Source organism: Bombina bombina, chromosome 7 (genome assembly GCF_027579735.1).
Source record: "Bombina bombina isolate aBomBom1 chromosome 7, aBomBom1.pri, whole genome shotgun sequence".
Classification (NCBI taxonomy): Eukaryota; Metazoa; Chordata; class Amphibia; order Anura; family Bombinatoridae; genus Bombina; species Bombina bombina.
The window spans coordinates 237,195,951-237,221,405 of record NC_069505.1 but is presented as its reverse complement, the minus strand read 5'-3'; the positions used below and the strand labels follow the sequence as shown (position 1 = coordinate 237,221,405).

General features: G+C 41.5%; 1 protein-coding gene across 2 annotated transcripts in view; it reads left to right on the top strand.

The window, feature by feature from the left end:
• Window positions 1–25,455, top strand: part of UEVLD (UEV and lactate/malate dehyrogenase domains) — a gene marked incomplete at its 5' end in the record, with an annotated part of 160,996 nt that overhangs the window by 8,531 nt on the left and 127,010 nt on the right. For both annotated transcript variants that reach the window (XM_053720668.1, XM_053720667.1), the window contains 2 exon segments: window positions 5,587–5,722; window positions 24,079–24,179. In XM_053720668.1, coding sequence (XP_053576643.1) covers window positions 5,587–5,722; window positions 24,079–24,179 — 237 coding nt within the window.

Below are 25,455 nucleotides of genomic sequence, written 5' to 3'. Positions count from 1 at the left end.
CGTAAAACCGCCTTATCAGCATGAAAAATAAGGTAAGGCGGATCACACTGTAAGGCAGAAATCTCAGAAACTCTGCGAGCCGAAGCGATCGCCAAAAAAACAAAACCTTCCAGGATAGAAGTTTAAGATCAACAGAATGGATAGGCTCAAGCGGAGCCTGCTGCAAGACACGAAGAACAAGGTTGAGGCTCCAAGGAGAAGCAACAGGTTTAAACACAGGCCTGATTCTAGCTAGAGGCTGAACAAAGGACTGCACGTCTGGAAGATCCGCTACTCTCTTGTGCGGTAAGACCGACAGGGCCAAAATCTGACCCTTCTCCAAACCATCTTGCAGTAAGGATAGGACTCTGGTAACATTCACCTTGTGCTTTGGAAGATTGTGTTCCTCACACCAATGAAGGTAAGTACGCCATACCTTGTGGTAAATACGGCGAGTGACCGGCTTGCGAGCCAGGATCAAAGTGTCTATCACACTATCAGAAAAACCTCTCTTGGATAAGACTAAATGTTCAATTTCCACGCAGTCAGTCTCAGAAAATCGAGATTTTGATGTAGGAAAGGACCCTGGCTCAGACGGTCTGTACGACAAGGTAACCTCCACGGAGGGGAGGAGGACATTATTATTAGGTCCGCAAACCAAGTCCTTCGATGCCACGATGGTGCTATCAGTATCACCGGAGCCTGTTCCTGTTTGATGCAAGCCACTACTCAAGGAAGACGGGTCAATGGAGGAAAAAGATATGAGATTGAACCTCCATGAAACCACTAATGCGTCTTCCAATTCCGCTTGAGGATCCCTCGATCTCGATCCGTATCTGGGTAGCTTGGTATTGAGACGAGAAGCCATGAGGTCTATATCTGGAACCCTCCATCTGAGAGTTATCTAGGAGAACACCTTGGGGTGGAGAGCCCACTCCCCCAGGTGAAGGGATTGTCTACTGAGAAAGTCAGCATCCCAGTTGTCCACCCCCGGGATGTGGATCGCGGAAATAAGACAGTTGTGAGATTCTGCCCATTGAAGAATTTGGGACACCTCTATCATTGCTAGTGAACTCCTTGTTCCTCCCTGGTGGTTGATGTAAGCCACAGAGGTAATATTGTCTGATTGAAATCTTATATACCGGGCAGAACAGAGCTGGGGCCATGCCCTTAGAGCATTGTGAATCGCACGAAGCTCCAAGATATTGATCGGAAGAGATGATTCTTCTCGGGACCACGTCCCCTGAGCCCTCTTGGGACCCCAGCCTGAGAGGCTGGCATCCGTAGTCGCAGTCTCCCAGGATGGTCTCAAGAAGCATGTGCCTAGGGCCAGGTGATCTTGACAAAGCCAACAAGAGAGAGAGTCTCTCGTCAGATTGTCCAGAACAATTTGATGAGACAGGTTTAGGTGATCTTCTTTCCACTGCCTCAACATGTATAGTTGTAGAGGTCTGAGATGGAATCGAGCAAAAGGAATAATGTCTGTGGAGGACACCATGAGACCAATTACCTGTATGCACTGATCCACCGAAGGATTTAGCATGGTCTGAAGGGATAGACATGCTGCCACAAGACGTCTGGTCTTAGAAACCATGTCTGCGGACTAAGACTTTAACCAAAGAGCCCTATGCGACAAAACTGCAAAACCTGAAGCCTTAGCATTCAAACTGACAATTTGCATATTAACATCACAAATAAAGGAGTTGACTATCTTGAGAGCCTTATTCCTGTCCTGTATATCCTCCACTCCATGGGGGATTCGACTTCAATTAGTTGGACAACAAAACGCACCAGTAGGTAGCAGCACCTGCTGCTACAGCGGCCGCTGGCTGAAATAGGAGGCCCATATGTTGAAACATCTTTCTTAGATAGCATTACAACTTCCTGTCCATGGGCTCTCTAAAAGATGAGCTATCCTCTAGAGAAATAGTAGTATGCTTGGTGAGAGTAGAAATGGCCCCATCTACCTTAGGGATAGAGTTTCATAACTCTAAATATGATTCAGGGACCGGAAACAGCTTCTTAAAGGTAGAAGAAGGGGAGAAAGAAGTTCCAATCTTTTCCCATTCTCTTGAAATAATTTTTGCCATTTGTACGGGTACTGGGAAGGTTTCAGGAACCTTCCTCTCCTTATAGACCCTATTTAATTTAGGGATAATAGGTTCCTCAGGAAGCTTAGCGTCCGAAAACCTCTAGGGTAGACAAGCGAAGGTGTTCAACCTTAAACCTAAAATTTGGTTCCTCAGGAGTAGGAGATTTAATTTCCGACGTTAGATAATCCTCAGAAAGGTGAGACAAACTAGCCAACTCAGACTGAAAAGAGGTGTGAACCCCTAACACCTTAGCCTTTCTCTTCCGTTTTCCAGAGATAGGCAAAGCGTTTAATGCAGCCGATACCGCAAATTGAAGCTGTGAAGTAAAATCTGCTGGCAAAAAATTACCTCCAGCCGGAGATAAAGGAGCACCGCAGGGCACTGCCTGTGTCATAGAGGACTGCGGATGCAGAATAGGTATCTCACGGACAACAGAGTCCTGAGAGGTAGAATGCTAAGAGCGCCTAAAAGTACCAGGGGATAAACCAGCTTTAGACCCCTTCTTAGTCTTTAACACAGAACATAAGCAGACAGAACAGAATTGTGCAGGTGGGCAAACCATATAAACATGCATTTGTCACCGTAATTGCTGGAACAGAACCCTCTGAGGGTTTAATCTCAGAATCCTCCATAGCGGGTATAGGGTCTCAATATTATTAATGCAAAAAAACTAAAATTAAAATCTTTTTGCGAGGCACCTCTACCCTCCTAGCTAGACAAGCGTGAGTCTGTATGCTGATTGTTACGCAGGCGCAAACTTCCAACCAGCCTCAGCGAAAAACTGTGCCCTTGTCACATGGTGTGCATCTAGAGACCGCCCCCAGCTAGAAGAGAAACCGCGTGAAGCTGAATATCAGCTGCGTAGCGGTATAATGGTCCCAGTGGGAAATTTTTCCCATACTGTCCTGTGTATTTATAGCCTTTGGCTGGGGTGTCTTTGCCTCCTCCTGGTGGCCAGGTGTTGATATTCCCAGCAGTAATGAATGAAGTGGTGGACTCTCCCTGCCTTTGGAAAGAAAGAAATATATCACAGATACATTATGATGAGAAGGCACTGAGATCAGACCAATGTTTTCAAATAACTTGAGGAACCCCCGCAATAAAAAGAAAAAAAATCCCTAACAAAACACAGAGATTCGGATGACGTAACCTTCCAACCACACTAGATTAGTATCTGTTCTGTCCAGGAACATTGTGGACCAAGGTCAATTTTATTTTGGGCCCTAAATGCATACAGTTCCATAACTTTAACAGTTTTCATAATGGCTCGGACTTGGGAGAAAGCAGGAGGATTAGTCTTCTTCCTATCAATAGCTAGTTTAGTTGACATCAAAAGGTAAATGAGCAGTTGCTTACAACATTTTAACATCCTTGGTAATCCCAAGTGCAGGGGACCCACCTCAGGCTTTGCAGGTGCGAATATATGGAAACAATGTATGAAAAAAAGGCGCTAGTTATAACTTTAATCCAAAAATGGGGGTTAAAGGCGTGAAGAAAACATCAAACAGAATACTTACATAACTAAGCTGAAATAATCAACAAAAAAAAGGATGCTGTCCCCACAATCAATTAAAAACTGAGAACAGTAATATTGAAAAAGATAATAAAACTGATAACATTCAATCACTCGATACTTTATTTTACAAAAAAAACAACCATACCCTCATACACATTTAAAGTGAATTTAAACTTTCATCAATTAGTGCCCGGTTTTTAAATTATACCATTAAAAACAGGGGCACTTTCATTGATGAAAGTTTACATTGCACCATATTTTTACAAATACCTTTTACTTCTTCAAAGCCGGATCGGCATCCCCCGCCTGTAGGTTCTCTGTAAATACGTCACCAATGACGAAATCGGCTTCCTCCAATCACGGCTTCCCCCCCAGAGCATCCATCTCGTGAGGCCACGCCGTGATTGAAGGAAGCCAGTTTCATCATTGATGACGTATGCTCAGTGAAGCTAGAACTACTATTTCTCAAGGATATGAATAATTAGAAGTCTGAAGTTCTTCTCTATCTCAGCAACAGAACCGTGTCCCTTTTAATTAAAGAAGGTTTGCCAGAAAAAATACAATTGCATACCCTTAAAATATAACTTAATAATTGCAGTAAAAAAAGACTATTTACAACGTAAGTTATGGACCATGTGTTTACTAGAATCTTTAAAAATACTTTAACTGAAATCTAGACCATGTTCATATAAGGAAGTATTAATAATCTTATAATAAATATCGGGTAAGAGACTACAAAACTATAGTTCTAGTTAATTCACAATATAATTCTAGAGGAAATCTGTCCGTTTGGACTATTTTACTTCTAAATTAGAATAAAGTTTGCTAATATTCTTTTCCCATTTTTTCCCCTTAAAGTGATGGTAAACTCTCCGCTTTATAAAAACAGATCCGGAATGTTATTGATATTTAAGATGGAGTTTATATTATCAATTGTAATGAAGTTGCACTACAACTTACTTTTTAATATAGATATGAAGTTCAAATACCCCAGACTCTGCCGATCACTTCAAATTTTTCTGTGAACTAACGGTTTGAATTGTTATCCAATCAGCACTTTCCCCATATGGCACTAGATCTCATTGGAAAACAGTTCAAACCGTTCTCTCACAGAAAAATTTACTTTTGAAGTGGCCGGCAGAGCGCATGGAATTTGAATTTCATATCTATATTAAAAAGTAAATTATAAGCGCAACTTCATTACATCTGATGAATTAAACTACATCTAAAATATCACTAACATTCCGCATCTGATTTTATAAAGGGGAGAGTTTACCATCACTTTAAGAATCCTCACTATATTATCTTGTCCCTTTATTTAATTAAATATTGTGAAATTTAAGCAAGCAAAGTTTAAAGTAAAAAGGAGACATCGCTTTAAACTTCAGGATAATAGGGGTAGTTTTATGACGTGGAACTTTTGCTGTGCCATTTACAATACAACCTTTTCTTCAGTACCAGCAGATATTACTTTTTCTTCTTTTGACCTGTTGTAGAGCTGCTGATTTAGATAGGGCACGACATTTTAAACAACTTTCCAATTAGCTTTGTACTCTTAGTATTCTTTGTTGAAAGCTAAACCTAGGTAGACTCGTATGCTAAATTCTAAACCCTTGAAGGTCGCATCTTATCTTAGTGCATTTTGACAGTTTTTCACAGCTAGGCATCACTAGTTCATGTGTGTCATATAGATAGCATTGCTCTCACTCCCATGGAGTTATTTAAGAGTCAGCACTGATTGGCTAAAAGGCAAGTCTGTCAAAAGCACTGAGATAAGGGGGCAGTCTGCAGAGGTTTAGATACAAGATAATCACAGAGGTAAATAGTATATTAATATTACTGTGTTGGTTATGCAAAACTGGGGAATGGGTAATAAAGGGATTTTCTATCTTTTTAAACAATAAACTTCTTCAGGTAGTCTGTCCTTTTTAAACTATTTTTATAAATCTCTCCTTTTCATACTCACATGTCTGAACATAATACGTTTGTTTTTTTTAGCCAAAGTCCACTGTCATCGGTTTGCTTAGAGAAATGGTGCAGACGTTTGAGGAAGAGCTCCCTTTATATTCACTATCAGTGGCGGATGCGGCCAGACAACAGGAGCTGCTGTCGTACATTTCACAGGTCACAGATGGTACGGGACTAACGCGCAACAATCACCGTCTTATTCACAGTTGCTGACTAATCTTATTCTGAGGTTTTATTTTAAAATGGGACATTAATGTACTACTTACAATTATAGTATACAGATTAGGACCAGCTATAAGTGACCATCATTTGTGTCGGGTGGGGGGTAAGATAAGGGAACTGAACCCACTGGTCTTTCTATGCCAACAAGCCACGGCCTTGTATAAATGATGTCCTGCCCACGTGTACTCTGTCCTGCTGCACGTCACCCATTTTATTTATTTTATACTTTTTTCTCCCCATGTAAAAATGTCTGCAGACCCCCATACTGATCATATAAGTAACAAGTTATCAGAAGATCATCTCCATACGATCCCCCTTTGTTTTTTCCTCAGCTAACAGAAGGGAAGAGAAATGCTTATTCCCTTAGCCTTACCGATATATATTAGACCAGTGTTTTTCATCGCCAGTCCTCTGGGCACAACAATGGGACACAAAAAAACACAGTATTAGACCCATCCATGAGCTTACGATTTTATTTTAAACACATGAAAGTCAAAATGAAACTTTCATGATGCGGATGGAGCGTACAATGTTAAAAAATCCGATCTACTTCTGTTCTTTGTTGAAAATACACTCCTATCAATGAGAGCAAACTAAGGTATCCTCAGGAGCGTGCACGTCTTAAGACCTATGCGGCAGCTGTGTTTTCAACAATGGTTGTAACATTATACATAGAGTGCACAAGACATGAGCACACCCGCTGAGCCTACCTCAGTATGCTCTCATGGAAAACAGCTAAGTATAAATAAAGGAGATGAAATAAGTACATTTAAAAGTTTTTTTTTAATAGCATGTACTGAATAATCATCATGAACGTATATTTTTAAAGGGACAGTCAACACCCAAATTTTTGTTGTTTACAAAGATACAGAATCCCTTTATTACCCATTCCCCAGCTTTGCATATCGAACACAGTTATATAAATATACTTTTTACCTCTGTGATTACCTTGTATCTATGTCTCTGCAGACTGCTCCTTATCTCAGTTATATTAATATACATTTTACCTCTGTGATTACCTTGTATCTAACCCTCTGCAGACTTCCTCTTATCTCAGTTATATTAATATACTTTTTACCTCTGTGATTACCCTGTATCTAAGCCTCTGCAGACTGCCCCCTTATCTCAATTATATTAATATATTTTTTACCTCTGTGATTACCTTGTATCTAAGCCTCTGCAGACTGCCCCCTTATCTCAGTTATGTTAATATACTTTTTACCTCTGTGATAACCCTGTATCTAACCCTCTGCAGACTGCTCCTTATCTCAGTTATATTAATATACTTTTTACCTCTGTGATTACCTTGTATCTAAGCCTCTGCAGACTGCTCCTTATCTCAGTTATATTAATATACTTTTTACCTTTGTGATTACCTTGTATCTAAGCCTCTGCAGACTGCTCCTTATCTCAGTTATATTAATATACTTTTTACCTCTGTGATTACCTTGTATCTAAGCCTCTGCATGCTGCCCCCTTATTTCAGTTATATTAATATACTTTTTACCTCTGTGATTACCCTGTATCTAAACCTCTGCAGACTGCTCCCTAATCTCAGTTATATTAATATACTTTTTACCTCTGTGATTACCTTGTATCTAATCTTCTGCAGACTGCTCCTTATTTCAGTTATATTAATATACTTTTCTTTTACAAGATATGACGAGTCCACGGATTTCATCCTTTCTTATGGGATATCGCCTCCTGGTCAGCAGGAGGAGGCAAAGAGCACCACAGCAGAGCTGTATATATAGCTCCTCCCTTCCCTCCCACTCCAGTCATTCTCTTTGCCTGTGTTAGTGATACGAAGAGGTAAAGTGAGGTGTTAGTTTTGATTCTTCAATCAAGAGTTTATTATTTTTTGTATAGTTCCTAAGTGTGCTACTTTGTGTTAGGGTGTAGCCTAGACCAGATCAGTCTCTTCAGTTACTAAAAAGTGAAGCATCTGGTGGCTTCAAAGCAATGGGAACTGGAGGAATCCTATTTTCTCTGTGCCTCCCATGATGTGTGCTGCCCTTCAGATGATGGTCTTAGCATATTGTAACTAAGGCCCGGTATGTCTCCACTGCTTTACAGGAAGGAACCTCAGAACCTCTTGAATGTGGGACTGATCATGCTGTTCGTTCAGCTTTCAGGTATGTACAGCTATTTTATTCTGGGACAATCTTAACTCAGAAGGGGGCTGTAGGAGTTGCCTATCAGCTTAAACCTGATTTCATTTGGTGGTACAGGGTATTTCAAGGGACAATGTGAAATGCTAACTGTCAGTGTCACGTAGTGGGGCTAACTAGGTTCATTCGGCTCCTACAATGACATTATTTCTTCTGTTAAGTGTGATCAGTCCACGGGTCATCATTACTTCTGGGATATTACTCCTCCCCAACAGGAAGTGCAAGAGGATTCACCCAGCAGAGCTGCATATAGCTCCTCCCCTCTACGTCACTCCCAGTCATTCTCTTGCACCCAACGACTAGATAGGATGTGTGAGAGGACTATGGTGATTATACTTAGTTTTATATCTTCAATCAAAAGTTTGTTATTTTAAAATAGCACTGGAGTGTTATTACCTCTCTGGCAGAGTTTGAAGAAGAATCTACCAGAGTTTTTGCTATGATTTTAGCCGGAGTAGTTAAGATCATATTGCTGTTTCTCGGCCATCTGAGGAGAGGTAAACTTCAGATCAGGGGACAGCGGGCAGATGAATCTGCATAGAGGTATGTAGCAGCTTTTATTTTCTGACAATGTAATTGATGAGAAAATCCTGCCATACCGATATAATGTCATGTATGTATACTTTACACTTCAGTATTCTGGGGAATGGTACTTCACTAGAATTACACTGTAAGAAATACATAAAGCTGTTTAATAACTAGAGATTATGTTTAACGTTTTTGCTGGAATGTAAAATCGTTTTCATTTACTGAGGTACTGAGTGAATAAATGTTTGGGCACTATTTTTCCACTTGGCAGTTGCTTAATCTGTTTTCTGACAGTTTCTGTTCTCCCTCACTGCTGTGTGTGAGGGGGAGGGGCCGTTTTTTGGCGCTTTTACTACGCATCAAATATTTCAGTCAGCAACTCATTGTATTCCCTGCATGATCCGGTTCATCTCTACAGAGCTCAGGGGTCTTCAAAACTTATTTTGAGGGAGGTAATTTCTCTCAGCAGAGCTGTGAGAATTGTAGTTTGACTGAGATAAAAAACGTTTATTCTGTAATTTGTTTCCTGCTTTCAGAATTTGTTATCTTTGCTAATGGGATTAAACCTTTGCTAAAGTTGTGTTGTTTACAAGGATTGAGGCTATAACTGTTTCAATTTATTAATTTTCAACTGTCATAGATCTTCTGTGCTTCTTAAAGGCACAGTACGTTTTAATATTATTCTAATTGAATTGTATTTCCAAGTTGCAAGTTTATTTGCTAGTGTGTTAAACATGTCTGATTCAGAGGATGATACCTGTGTCATTTGTTGCAATGCCAAAGTGGAGCCCAATAGAAATTTATGTACTAACTGTATTGATGCTACTTTAAATAAAAGTCAATCTGTACAAATTGAACACATTTCACCAAACAACGAGGGGAGAGTTATGCCGACTAACTCGCCTCACGTGTCAGTACCTACATCTCCCGCTCAGAGGGAGGTGCGTGATATTGTAGCGCCGAGTACATCTGGGCGGCCATTACAAATCACATTACAGGATATGGCTACTGTTATGACTGAGGTTTTGGCTAAATTACCAGAACTAAGAGGTAAGCGTGATCACTCTGGGGTGAGAACAGAGTGCGCTGATAATATTAGGGCCATGTCAGACACTGCGTCACAGGTGGCAGAACATGAGGACGGAGAACTTCATTCTGTGGGTGACGGTTCTGATCCAAACAGACTGGATTCAGATATTTCAAATTTTAAATTTAAACTGGAAAACCTCCGTGTATTACTAGGGGAGGTGTTAGCGGCTCTGAATGATTGTAACACAGTTGCAATACCAGAGAAAATGTGTAGGTTGGATAAATATTTTGCGGTACCGACGAGTACTGAGGTTTTTCCTATACCTAAGAGACTTACTGAAATTGTTACTAAGGAGTGGGATAGACCCGGTGTGCCGTTCTCACCCCCTCCGATATTTAGAAAAATGTTTCCAATAGACGCCACCACAAGGGACTTATGGCAAACGGTCCCTAAGGTGGAGGGAGCAGTTTCTACCTTAGCTAAGCGTACCACTATCCCGGTGGAGGATAGCTGTGCTTTTTCAGATCCAATGGATAAAAAGTTAGAGGGTTACCTTAAGAAAATGTTTGTTCAACAAGGTTTTATATTGCAACCCCTTGCATGCATTGCGCCGATCACGGCTGCAGCGGCATTCTGGATTGAGTCTCTGGAAGAGAACATTGGTTCAGCTACTCTGGACGACATTACGGACAGGCTTAGAGTCCTTAAACTAGCTAATTCATTCATTTCGGAGGCCGTAGTACATCTTACTAAACTTACGGCGAAGAATTCAGGATTCGCCATTCAGGCACGCAGGGCGCTGTGGCTAAAATCCTGGTCAGCTGATGTTACTTCTAAGTCTAAATTGCTTAATATACCTTTCAAAGGGCAGACCTTATTCGGGCCCGGGTTGAAAGAGATTATCGCTGACATTACAGGAGGTAAAGGCCATGCCCTGCCTCAGGACAAAGCCAAAGTTAAGGCTAGACAGTCTAATTTTCGTTCCTTTCGTAATTTCAAAGCAGGAGCAGCATCAACTTCCTCTGCACCAAAACAGGAAGGAGCTGTTGCTCGCTACAGACAAGGCTGGAAACCTAACCAGTCCTGGAACAAGGGCAAGCAGGCCAGGAAACCTGCTGCTGCCCCTAAAACAGCATGAATTGAGGGCCCCCGATCCGGGATCGGATCTAGTGGGGGGCAGACTTTCTCTCTTCGCCCAGGCTTGGGCAAGAGATGTCCAGGATCCCTGGGCGCTAGAGATAATATCTCAGGGATACCTTCTGGACTTCAAATACTCTCCTCCAAGAGAGAGATTTCATCTGTCAAGATTGTCAACAATCCAGACAAAGAAAGAGGCATTTCTACGCTGCGTACAAGAGCTCTTGTTAATGGGAGTAATCCATCCAGTTCCACGATCGGAACAGGGACAGGGGTTTTACTCAAATCTGTTTGTGGTTCCCAAAAAAGAGGGAACTTTCAGACCAATCCTGGACTTAAAGATCCTAAACAAATTCCTAAGAGTTCCATCGTTCAAGATGGAGACTATTCGGACAATTTTACCTATGATCCAAGAGGGTCAGTACATGACCACTGTAGATTTAAAAGATGCTTACCTTCACATTCCGATTCACAAAGATCATTATCGGTACCTAAGGTTTGCCTTCCTAGACAGGCATTACCAGTTTGTGGCTCTTCCATTCGGATTGGCTACAGCTCCAAGAATCTTCACAAAGGTTCTGGGTGCTCTTCTGGCGGTACTAAGACCGCGGGGAATCTCGGTAGCTCCATACCTAGACGACATTCTGATACAAGCTTCAAGCTTTCAAACTGCCAAGTCTCATACAGAGTTAGTGCTGGCATTTCTAAGGTCACATGGATGGAAGGTGAACGAAAAGAAGAGTTCACTCGTTCCACTCACAAGAGTTCCCTTCCTGGGGACTCTTATAGATTCTGTAGAAATGAAGATTTACCTGACAGAGGACAGGCTAACAAGACTTCAAAGTGCTTGCCGCACCCTACATTCCATTCAACACCCGTCAGTGGCTCAATGCATGGAGGTAATCGGCTTAATGGTAGCGGCAATGGACATAGTACCCTTTGCACGCTTACACCTCAGACCACTGCAACTGTGCATGCTAAGTCAGTGGAATGGGGATTACTCAGACTTATCCCCTTCTCTGAATCTGGATCAAGAGACCAGAAATTCTCTTCTATGGTGGCTTTCTCGGCCACATCTGTCCAGGGGGATGCCGTTCAGCAGACCAGACTGGACAATTGTAACAACAGACGCCAGCCTTCTACGTTGGGGTGCCGTCTGGAATTCTCTGAAGGCTCAGGGACAATGGAGTCAGGAGGAGAGTCTCCTGCCAATAAACATTCTGGAATTGAGAGCAGTTCTCAATGCCCTCCTGGCTTGGCCCCAGTTGACAACTCGGGGGTTCATCAGGTTTCAGTCGGACAACATCACGACTGTTGCTTACATCAACCATCAGGGAGGGACAAGAAGCTCCCTAGCTATGATGGAAGTATCAAAGATAATTCTCTGGGCAGAGTCTCACTCTTGCCACCTGTCAGCAATCCACTTCCCGGGAGTGGAGAACTGGGAGGCGGATTTCTTAAGTCGTCAGACTTTTCATCCGGGGGAGTGGGAACTTCATCCGGAGGTCTTTGCCCAAATACTGCGACGTTGGGGCAAACCAGAGATAGATCTCATGGCGTCTCGACAGAACGCCAAGCTTCCTCGTTACGGGTCCAGATCCAGGGATCCAGGAGCAGTCCTGATAGATGCTCTGACAGCACCTTGGGACTTCAGGATGGCTTACGTGTTTCCACCCTTCCCGTTGCTTCCTCGATTGATTGCCAGAATCAAACAAGAGAGAGCATCAGTGATTCTAATAGCACCTGCGTGGCCACGCAGGACTTGGTATGCAGACCTGGTGGACATGTCATCCTGTCCACCTTGGTCTCTACCTCTGAAGCAGGACCTTCTGATACAGGGTCCCTTCAAACATCAAAATCTAACTTCTCTGAAGCTGACTGCTTGGAAATTGAACGCTTGATTTTATCAAGACGTGGGTTTTCTGAGTCAGTTATTGATACCTTAATACAGGCTAGGAAACCTGTTACCAGAAAGATTTACCATAAGATATGGCGTAAATACCTATATTGGTGTGAATCCAAAGGTTACTCTTGGAGTAAGGTTAGGATTCCTAGGATATTGTCTTTTCTACAAGAAGGTTTAGAAAAGGGTTTATCTGCTAGTTCATTAAAGGGACAGATCTCAGCTCTGTCCATTCTGTTACACAAACGTCTGTCACTAGTTCCTGACGTCCAGGCTTTTTGTCAGGCTTTGACCAGGATTAAGCCTGTGTTTAAAACTGTTGCTCCACCATGGAGTTTAAACCTTGTTCTTAATGTTTTACAGGGCGTTCCGTTTGAACCCCTTCATTCCATTGATATAAAGTTGTTATCTTGGAAAGTTCTATTTTTAATGGCTATTTCCTCGGCTCGAAGAGTCTCTGAATTATCAGCCTTACATTGTGATTCTCCTTATTTGATTTTTCATTCGGATAAGGTAGTCCTGCGTACTAAACCTGGGTTCTTACCTAAGGTAGTTACTAACAGGAATATCAATCAAGAGATTGTTGTTCCTTCTTTATGCCCAAATCCTTCTTCAAAGAAGGAACGTCTACTGCACAACCTGGATGTAGTCCGTGCTCTAAAATTTTACTTACATGCAACTAAGGAATTTCAACAAACGTCTTCTCTGTTTGTCATTTACTCTGGGCAGAGGAGAGGTCAAAAAGCTTCCGCTACCTCTCTTTCTTTTTGGCTTCGTAGCATAATTCGTTTAGCTTATGAGACTGCTGGACAGCAGCCTCCTGAAAGAATTACAGCTCATTCTACTAGAGCTGTGGCCTCCACTTGGGCCTTCAAGAATGAGGCCTCTGTTGAACAGATTTGCAAGGCTGCAACTTGGTCTTCGCTTCATACTTTTTCCAAATTTTACAAATTTGACACTTTTGCTTCATCGGAGGCTATTTTTGGGAGAAAGGTTCTTCAGGCAGTGGTTCCTTCTGTATAAAGAGCCTGCCTATCCCTCCCGTCATCCGTGTACTTTTGCTTTGGTATTGGTATCCCAGAAGTAATGATGACCCGTGGACTGATCACACTTAACAGAAGAAAACATAATTTATGCTTACCTGATAAATTCCTTTCTTCTGTAGTGTGATCAGTCCACGGCCCGCCCTGTTTTTAAGGCAGGTAAATATTTTTTAATTTATACTCCAGTCACCACTTCACCCTTGGCTTTTCCTTTCTCGTTGGTCCTTGGTCGAATGACTGGGAGTGACGTAGAGGGGAGGAGCTATATGCAGCTCTGCTGGGTGAATCCTCTTGCACTTCCTGTTGGGGAGGAGTAATATCCCAGAAGTAATGATGACCCGTGGACTGATCACACTACAGAAGAAAGGAATTTATCAGGTAAGCATAAATTATGTTTTTAATCAGGGCTGTTGTTTGACGCTGGGGATTGCTGAAAAAAGCGGCTTAACTTCGGTCGAATGACCGTAATGTGTTAGCGTGTTTTGTAACAGTTTGACTGCTGTGAGCAGTACTGAGTAGTTTCAGGATTACAGTTACTTATTGATTTTAATTTGCGGCCATTTTTTACTTGGTTAGAGGCCTTCTTTCTGATTGCCGCCCACGAGGGGTGGGGCTGACTTTGCACGCTTCAGACCGGATGCGTCTTGAAGCCGCGCTCTTTCTTCTGGCTGAGCTGCAGAGGACAAGTTTCCCAGACGCTTGTCGAGACCGCATGGTTACAGTACTTAAAGCAGGCGGTCTTGAGCGTCCGGGTATTTGACTGTGTTGTGTCACTGTGTTGAGGGGGCAGGTAGGCGCCGCAGCGGAGCTGTGGCGAGGTGCACTGATTTACTCTACTTCTTTTGGCAATATATTTAAAAGTATTTTAAGACACAGAACGCTTCTAAGCAAAGCATAGCAGTATTTATAGCAGCGATTATAAGCGCATTATAAGTCAAACAAGCTTATAGCTGCCTTAGTTTTTAAACATAAAATGTTTCAATTTTTCTCTGTTTTGGTTATACAAAAGAAAAGATAAACGTTTGCATAGACAGACTGTGCTTTTGTCATTTATATTAATAGTACCATATTCATTCTGGTTTGAGATATGGATTTGGAAAGTGTCACATGTTCATTATGTTTGAATGCCAATGTGGAACCCCCTGTTACTTTTTGTCCTTCATGTACTGAAAGGGCTTTACAATTCAAAGAACAAATTTTCTTTAATGCAAGTACATCTAAGGATGTTTCTCAGCCTAATGAGACTCAGGGTATGCCGCATCTTTCTCCCCAAGCGTCACAACCTTTAACGCACGCCCAAGTGACGCCATGTTCTTCAACTGCGTCCACTTCATTCACTCTGCAGGATATGGTTGCAGTTATGTCATCCACTGTACCCTATAGCTGACACTGTTCGGGACTCTTGGCAGACGGTCCCTAAGGTGGAGGGAGCTATCTCTACCCTAGCGAAGCGTACGACTATTCCTATCGAGGACAGTTGTGCTTTCAAAGACCCTATGGATAAGAAGTTGGAGGGTCTTCTCAAAAAGCTCTATGCTCATCAAGGGTTTTTATTGCAACCAGCGGCCTGCATTGTAACAGTCTGCCTTTTGGTTTGAAGCTCTAGAAGAGTCTCTTAGGACGGAGACTTCTTTGGTGGAAATACAAGATGGAATTAATGCCCTTAAGCTGGCTACTTCTATTATTACGGATGCCGCCTTTCATATCACCAAATTGGCGGCTAAGAGTTCAGGATTCTCCATCTTAGCACAGAGAGCCCTATGGTTGAAATCTTGGTCTGCGTATGTGTCCTCTAAATCCAAGCTTTTGGCTATTCCTTTCAAGGGAAAGACCCTATTCGGGCCTGATTTGAAAGAAATCACGACTGTGGCTTACATCAATCATCAGGGAGGAACAAGGAGTTCCTTAGCGATGACAGAAGTATCCAAGATAATTCGGTGGGCGGAGTCTCACTCTTGTTATCTGTCAGCAATCTACATCCCAGGAGGCTGATTTTTTGAGCAGACAGACGTTTCATCCGGGGGAATGGGAACTCCATCCGGAGGTCTTTGCCACCCTGATTCTCAGGTAGGGCAGACCGGAGCTGGATCTGATGGCATCTCGTCAGAATGCCAAGCTCCCGAGATACGGATCCAGGTCCAGGGATCCTCAGGCCGAACTGATAGATGCCTTGGCAGTTCAACCTAGCTTATGTGTTTCCACCGTTTGCTCTCCTTCCCTGGGTGATTGCACGGATCAAACAGGAGAGGGCTTCGGTGATTCTCATCGATTCTGCGTGGCCTCTCAGGACTTGGTATGCCGAGTGCACAAGACATGAGCACACCCGCTGAGCCTACCTCAGTATGCTCTCATGGAAAACAGCTAAGTATAAATAAAGGAGATGAAATAAGTACATTTAAAAGTTTTTTTTAATAGCATGTACTGAATAATCATCATGAACGTATATTTTTAAAGGGACAGTCAACACCCAAATTTTTGTTGTTTACAAAGATACAGAATCCCTTTATTACCCATTCCCCAGCTTTGCATATCGAACACAGTTATATAAATATACTTTTTACCTCTGTGATTACCTTGTATCTATGTCTCTGCAGACTGCTCCTTATCTCAGTTATATTAATATACATTTTACCTCTGTGATTACCTTGTATCTAACCCTCTGCAGACTTCCTCTTATCTTAGTTATATTAATATACTTTTTACCTCTGTGATTAACCTGTATCTAAGCCTCTGCAGACTGCCCCCTTATCTCAGTTATATTAATATACTTTTTACCTCTGTGATTACCTTGTATCTAAGCCTCTGCAGACTGCCCCCTTATCTCAGTTATGTTAATATACTTTTTACCTCTGTGATAACCCTGTATCTAACCCTCTGCAGACTGCTCCTTATCTCAGTTATATTAATATACTTTTTACCTCTGTGATTACCTTGTATCTAAGCCTCTGCAGACTGCTCCTTATCTCAGTTATATTAATATACTTTTTACCTCTGTGATTACCTTGTATCTAAGCCTCTGCAGACTGCTCCTTATCTCAGTTATATTAATATACTTTTTACCTCTGTGATTACCTTGTATCTAAGCCTCTGCATGCTGCCCCCTTATCTCAGTTATATTAATATACTTTTTACCTCTGTGATTACCTTGTATCTAAGCCTCTGCAGACTGCCCCCTTATCTCAGTTATGTTAATATACTTTTTACCTCTGTGATAACCCTGTATCTAACCCTCTGCAGACTGCTCCTTATCTCAGTTATATTAATATACTTTTTACCTCTGTGATTACCTTGTATCTAAGCCTCTGCAGACTGCTCCTTATCTCAGTTATATTAATATACTTTTTATCTCTGTGATTACCTTGTATCTAAGCCTCTGCAGACTGCTCCTTATCTCAGTTATATTAATATACTTTTTACCTCTGTGATTACCTTGTATCTAAGCCTCTGCATGCTGCCCCCTTATCTCAGTTATATTAATATACTTTTTACCTCTGTGATTACCTTGTATCTAAGCCTCTGCAGACTGCCCCCTTATCTCAGTTATGTTAATATACTTTTTACCTCTGTGATAACCCTGTATCTAACCCTCTGCAGACTGCTCCTTATCTCAGTTATATTAATATACTTTTTACCTCTGTGATTACCTTGTATCTAAGCCTCTGCATGCTGCCCCCTTATCTCAGTTATATTAATATACTTTTTACCTCTGTGATTACCTTGTATCTAAGCCTCTGCAGACTGCTCCTTATCTCAGCTATATTAATATACTTTTTACCTCTGTGATTACCCTGTATCTAAACCTCTGCAGACTTCTCCCTAATCTCAGTTATATTAATATACTTTTTACCTCTGTGATTACCTTGTATCTAATCTTCTGCAGACTGCTCCTTATTTCAGTTATATTAATATACTTTTCTTTTACAAGATATGACGAGTCCACGGATTTCATCCTTTCTTATGGGATATCGCCTCCTGGTCAGCAGGAGGAGGCAAAGAGCACCACAGCAGAGCTGTATATATAGCTCCTCCCTTCCCTCCCACTCCAGTCATTCTCTTTGCCTGTGTTAGTGATACGAAGAGGTAAAGTGAGGTGTTAGTTTTGATTCTTCAATCAAGAGTTTATTATTTTTTGTATAGTTCCTAAGTGTGCTACTTTGTGTTAGGGTGTAGCCTAGACCAGATCAGTCTCTTCAGTTACTAAAAAGTGAAGCATCTGGTGGCTTCAAAGCAATGGGAACTGGAGGAATCCTATTTTCTCTGTGCCTCCCATGATGTGTGCTGCCCTTCAGATGATGGTCTTGGCATATTGTAACCCGGTATGTCTCCACTGCTTTACAGGAAGGAACCGCAGAACCTCTTGAATGTGGGACTGATCATGCTGTTCGTTCAGCTTTCAGGTATGTACAGCTATTTTATTCTGGGACAATCTTAACTCAGAAGGGGGCTGTAGGAGTTGCCTATCAGCTTAAACCTGATTTCATTTGGTGGTACAGGGTATTTCAAGGGACAATGTGAAATGCTAACTGTCAGTGTCACGTAGTGGGGCTAACTAGGTTCATTCGGCTCCTACAATGACATTATTTTAATCAGGGCTGTTGTTTGACGCTGGGGATTGCTGAAAAAAGCGGCTTAACTTCGGTCGAATGACCGTAATGTGTTAGCGTGTTTTGTAACAGTTTGACTGCTGTGAGCAGTACTGAGTAGTTTCAGGATTACAGTTACTTATTGATTTTAATTTGCGGCCATTTTTTACTTGGTTAGAGGCCTTCTTTCTGATTGCCGCCCACGAGGGGCGGGGCTGACTTTACACGCTTCAGACCGGATGCGTCTTGAAGCCGCGCTCTTTCTTCTGGCTGAGCTGCAGAGGACAAGTTTCCCGGACACTTGTCGAGACCGCATGGTTACAGTACTTAAAGCAGGCGGTCTTGAGCGTCCGGGTATTTGACTGTGTTGTGTCACTGTGTCGAGGGGGCAGGTAGGCGCCGCAGCGGAGCTGTGGCGAGGTGCACTGATTTACTCTACTTCAGACTGTGCTTTTGTCATTTATATTAATAGTACCATATTCATTCTGGTTTGAGATATGGATTTGGAAAGTGTCACATGTTCATTATGTTTGAATGCCAATGTGGAACCCCCTGTTACTTTTTGTCCTTCATGTACTGAAAGGGCTTTACAATTCAAAGAACAAATTTTCTTTAATGCAAGTACATCTAAGGATGTTTCTCAGCCTGATGAGACTCAGGGTATGCCGCATCTTTCTCCCCAAGCGTCACAACCTTTAACGCCCGTCCAAGTGACGCCATGTTCTTCAACTGCGTCCACTTCATTCACTCTGCAGGATATGGCTGCAGTTATGTCATCCACTCTTACAGAAGTTTTATCTAAGTTGCCGGGGTTACAAGGCAAACGCAGCAGGACAGAATCCCCTGTGGTCCCTGAGACTTCTGAAGCTTTGATGGCTATCTCCGATGTACCCTCCCAGGGCTCTGAATTGGAGGGTAGGGAGACACTGTCTGAGGGGGAACTGTCTGATTGAGGAAGTGCAGTGCCCCAGACAGATTTGGACGTCATGTCTTTCAGATTTAAACTTGAACACCTCCGTCTGTTGCTGCGAGAGGTTTTGGTGACTCTGGACGACTGTGACTCTATTGTGGTCCCACCAGAGAAATTTTGTAAGATGGACAAATACTTAGAGGTTCCTTCTTATTCCGATGTTTTTCCGGTTCCTAAGAGAATTTCGGACATTTTTGCATGGGAATGGGAAAGACCGGGTATCCTGTTCTCTCCTTCCCCTATTTTTAAAAAAATGTACCCTATAGCTGACACTGTTCGGGACTCTTGGCAGACGGTCCCTAAGGTGGAGGGAGCTATCTCTACCCTAGCGAAGCGTACGATTATTCCTATCGAGGACAGTTGTGCTTTCAAAGACCCTATGGATAAGAAGTTGGAGGGTCTTCTCAAAAAGCTCTATGTTCATCAAGGGTTTTTATTGCAACCAGCGGCCTGCATTGTAACAGTCTGCCTTTTGGTTTGAAGCTCTAGAAGAGTCTCTTAGGACGGAGACTTCTTTGGTGGAAATACAAGATAGAATTAATGCCCTTAAGCTGGCTACTTCTATTATTACGGATGCCGCCTTTCATATCACCAAATTGGCGGCTAAGAGTTCAGGATTCTCCATCTTAGCACAGAGAGCCCTATGGTTGAAATCTTGGTCTGCGTATGTGTCCTCTAAATCCAAGCTTTTGGCTATTCCTTTCAAGGGAAAGACCCTATTCGTGCCTGATTTGAAAGAAATCATGACTGTGGCTTACATCAATCATCAGGGAGGAACAAGGAGTTCCTTAGCGATGACAGAAGTATCCAAGATAATTTGGTGGGCGGAGTCTCACTCTTGTTATCTGTCAGCAATCTACATCCCAGGAGGCTGATTTTTTGAGCAGACAGACGTTTCTTCCGGGGGAATGGGAACTCCATCCGGAGGTCTTTGCCACCCTGACTCTCAGGTGGGGCAGACCGGAGCTGGATCTGATGGCATCTCGTCAGAATGCCAAGCTCCCGAGATACGGATCCAGGTCCAGGGATCCTCAGGCCGAACTGATAGATGCCTTGGCAGTTCAACCTAGCTTATGTGTTTCCACCGTTTGCTCTCCTTCCCTGGGTGATTGCACGGATCAAACAGGAGAGGGCTTCGGTGATTCTCATCGATCCTGCGTGGCCTCTCAGGACTTGGTATGCCGATCTGGTGGACATGTCCTCTCAGCCGCCGTGGAAGCTTCCATTGAGGCAGGACCTTCTCATTCAGGGACCCTTCCATCACCCGAATCTAGTTTCTCTGCAGCTGACTGCTTGGAGATTGAACGCTTGATTTTATCTAAGCGAGGGTTCTCTGATTCGGTCATTGATACCTTGATCCAGGCAAGTAAGCCTGTTACTAGAAAGATTTACCATAAGATATGGCATAAATATCTTTATTGGTGCGAATCCAAGGGCTACTCATGGAGTAAGATTAGGATTCCTAGGATTTTATCTTTTCTCCAAGAAGGTTTGGAGAAAGGGTTATCAGCAAGTTCCTTAAAGGGGCAGATTTCTGCTTTATCTATTTTGCTTCACAAACATCTAGCAGATATTCCGTATTTTCAATCTTTTTGTCAGGCTCTGACTAGAATCAGGCCGTGTTTAGACCTATTGCTCCTCCTTGGAGTTTGAATTTAGTTCTTAAGGTTCTTCAAGGGGTTCCGTTTGAACCTATGCATTCCATAGATATTAAGTTATTATCTTGGAAAGTTTTGTTTTTGGTTGCTATTTCTTCTGCTCTCAGAGTTTCTGAGCTTTCAGCATTACAATGTGATTCTCCTTACCTTATTTTTCATTCCGATAAGGTAGTGTTACGTACCAAACCTGGTTTTCTTCCTAAGGTTATTTCCAACAAAAATATTAATCAGGAAATTATTGTTCCTTCATTGTGTCCTAATCCTTCTTCTAAGAAGGAGCGTCTGTTACATAATTTGGACGTGGTCCGTACCCTGAAGTTTTACTTGCAGGCGACTAAAGAATTTCGTCAATCATCTTCATTATTTGTTGTTTTTTCTGGAAAACGTAGGAGCCAGAAAGCTACGGCTACCTCTCTTTCTTTTTGGCTGAAGAGTATCATACGTTTTGCATATGAGACTGCTGGATAGCAGCCTCCTGAAAGAATTACGGCTCATTCTACTAGGACTGTGGCCTCCTCATGGGCATTTAAAATGATGCTTTTGTTGAACAGATTTGCAAGGCTGCAACTTGGTCGTCTCTTCACACTTTTTCCAAATTTTACAAATTTGATACTTTTGCCTCGTCTGAGGCTGCTTTTGGGAGAAAGGTTCTTCAAGCAATGGTGCTTTACGTTTAGGTTCCTGTCTTGTCCCTCCCTTTCATCCGTGTCCTATAGCTTTGGTATTGTATCCCATAAGTAAGGATAAAATCCGTGGACTCGTCATATCTTGTAAAAGAAAAGGAAATTTATGCTTACCTGATAAATTTATTTCTTTTACAATATGACGAGTCCACGGCCCACCCTGTCATTTTCTAAGACAGGTCTTTATTTTTGTTAGACTTCAGTCACCTCTGCACCTTAGCTTTTCCTTTCTCTTCCTAACTTTGGTCGAATGATTGGAGTGGGAGGGAAGGGAGGAGCTATATATACAGCTCTGCTGTGGTGCTCTTTGCCTCCTCCTGCTGACCAGGAGGCGATATCCCATAAGTAAGGATGAAATATGTGGACTCGTCATATCGTAAAAGAAATAAATTTATCAGGTAAGCATAAATTTCCATTTTCATGTCAGGTTAGCGCAAGTAGGGTGTTTTTTCCACTTTTGTCACTCCATTGACTTCTATGGTCGTGATACATACTACCCTACCTATTAATTACTGCCTGAGATAAGCATAAGACTATCCTACGTACTAATTAATGCCTGAGATATGCATCAGACGATCCTATGTGCTAATTAATGCCTGGGATAAGCATAAGGCTATCCTACATACTAATTACAGCCTCAGATAAGCATAAGGCTATCCTACATATTAATGCCTGGGATAAGCATGTCTATCCTACATACTAATTACTGCCTCAGATAAGCATCAGGCTATCCTACATATTAATGCCTGGGATAAGCATAAGGCTATCCTACATATTAATGCCTGGGATAAGCATAAGGCTAACCTACATATTAATGCCTGGGATAAGCATAAGTCTATCCTACATATGAATGCCTAGGATAAGCATAAGGCTATCCTACATACTAATTACTGCCTCAGATAAGCATAAGGCTATCCTACATATTAATGCCTGGGATAAGCATAAGGCTATCCTACATATTAATGCCTGGGATGAGGATAAGGCTATCCTACATACTAATTACTGCCTCAGATAAGCATAAGGCTATCATACATATTAATTAATGCCTGGGATAAGCATAAGGCTATCCTACATATTAATGCCTGGGATAAGCATAAGGCTATCCTACATACTAAATAATGTCTGGGATACGCATAAGGCTATCCTACATACTAATTAATGCATGGGATAAGCATAAGGCTATCCTGCATACTAATTAATGCCTGGGATAAGCATAAGACTATCCTACATACTAATTAATGCCTGGGATAAGCATACGTCTATCCTACATACTAATTAATGACTGGGATAAGCATAAGGCTATCCTACATACTAATTAATGCCTGGGATAAGCATGCAGTTACCCTACATACTTATTAAAGCCTGGGATAAGCATAAGTCTATCCTACGTACTAATTAATGCCTGGGGTAAGCATAAGGCTATCCTACGTACTAATTAATGACTGGGGTAAGCATAAGGCTATCATACATACTAATTAATGCCTGTGGTAAGCATAAGGCTATACTACGTGCTAATTAATGCCTGGGATAAGCATAAGGCTATCCTACATACTAATTAATGCCTGGGATAAGCATAAGGCTATCCTACATACTAATTAATGCCTGGGATAAGCATAAGGCTATCCTACATACTAATTAATGCCTGGGATAAGCATAAGGCTATCCTACATACTAATTAATGCCTGGGATAAGCATAAGGCTATCCTACATACTAATTAATGCCTGGGATAAGCATGCGGTTACCCTACATACTTATTAAAGCCTGGGATAAGCATAAGTCTATCCTACGTACTAATTAATGCCTGGGGTAAGCATAAGGCTATCCTACGTACTAATTAATGCCTGGGGTAAGCATAAGGCTATCCTACGTGCTAATTAATGCCTGGGATAAGCATAAGGCTATCCTACATACTAATTAATGCCTGTGGTAAGCATAAGGCTATACTACGTGCTAATTAATGCCTGGGATAAGCATAAGGCTATCCTACATACTAATTAATGCCTGGGATAAGCATAAGGCTATCCTACATACTAATTAATGCCTGTGGTAAGCATAAGGCTATACTACGTGCTAATTAATGCCTGGGATAAGCATAAGGCTATCCTACATACTAATTAATGCCTGTGGTAAGCATAAGGCTATACTACGTGCTAATTAATGCCTGGGATAAGCATAAGGCTATCCTACATACTAATTAATGCCTGGGATAAGCATAAGGCTATCCTACATACTAATTAATGCCTGGGATAAGCATAAGGCTATCCTACATACAAATTAATGCCTGGGATAAGCATAAGGCTTTCCTACATACTAATTAATGCCTGAGATAAGCATAAGGCTATCCTACATACTAATTAATGCCTGGGATAAGCATAAGGCTATCCTATATTCTGATTAAAGTATGAATTATCTTCTACGGTTTTGTTTTCACATGTTATGGTCTTTATATTTATTTAGCCTCTATAGAAATATATGTACTATATTTCCTACGTAGTAGAAAAATATTTATACTTACATGGAATAAAATGCCCCAGATTCCAATAATGTGTCCCATTTAATATCTCCTTTAACTATTGATTTTTTGTGTTTTTAGGTGTATCTAGTGTTGATTTGACCACGAAAAGCAGAGGCAAAGTTACAGTCATTGGAGGGGGAGACTTGGCTATAGCTTGTTTATTGGCAATATCTGCAAAAGTAAGTTCCCAGCATTACTTTGTACCATGCTCCAAAATATGATATGCAATGAGTTTAGTATATTTTACTGGTACGTGTGTGTGTGCAGTTAATGAGTTTAGTGTATTTTACTGGTACGTGTGTGCAGTTAATGAGTTTAGTGTAATTTACTGGTACGTGTGTGTGCAGTTAATGAGTTTAGTGTATTTTACTGGTACGTGTGTGCAGTTAATGAGTTTAGTGTAATTTACTGGTACGTGTGTGTGCAGTTAATGAATTTAGTGTATTTTACTGGTACGTGTGTGCAGTTAATGAGTTTAGTGTATTTTACTGGTACGTGTGTGTGCAGTTAATGAGTTTAGTGTAATTTACTGGTACGTGTGTGTGCAGTTAATGAGTTTTGTGTATTTTACTGGTACATGTGTGCAGTTAATGAGTTTAGTGTATTTTACTGGTACTTGTGTGTGCAGTGTGTGCAGTTAATGAGTTTAGTGTAATTTACTGGTATGTGTGTGTGTGCAGTTAATGAGTTTAGTGTATTTTACTGGTACGTGTGTGTGCAGTTAATGAGTTTAGTATATTTTACTGGTACGTGTGTGTGCAGTTAATGAGTTTAGTGTATTTTACTGGTACGTGTGTGTGCAGTTAATGAGTTTAGTATATTTTACTGGTACGTGTGTGTGCAGTTAATGAGTTTAGTGTATTTTACTGGTACGTGTGTGTGCAGTTAATGAGTTTAGTATAGTTTACTGGTACGTGTGTGTGCAGTTAATGAGTTTAGTATATTTCACTGGTACGTGTGTGTGCAGTTAATGAGTTTAGTATAGTTTACTGGTATGTGTGTGTGCAGCTAATGAGTTTAGTATATTTCACTGGTACGTGTGTGTGTGTGCAGTTAATGAGTTTAGTATATTCTACTGGTACGTGTGTGTGTGCAATTAATGAGTTTAGTATATTTTACTGGTACATGTGTGTGTGCAGTTAATGGGTTTAGTGTATTTTACTGGTACGTGTGTGTGCAGTTAATGGGTTTAGTATATTTTACTGGTACGTGTGTATGCAGTTAATGAGTTTAGTGTATTTTACTGGTGTGTGTGTGTGCAGTTAATGAGTTTAGTATATTTTACTGGTACGTGTGTGTGCAGTTAATGAGTTTAGTATATTTTACTGGTACGTGTGTGTGCAGTTAATGAGTTTAGTATAGTTTACTGGTACGAGTGTGTGCAGTTAATGAGTTTAGTGTATTTTACTGGTACGTGTGTGTGCAGTTAATGAGTTTAGTATATTTTACTGGTAC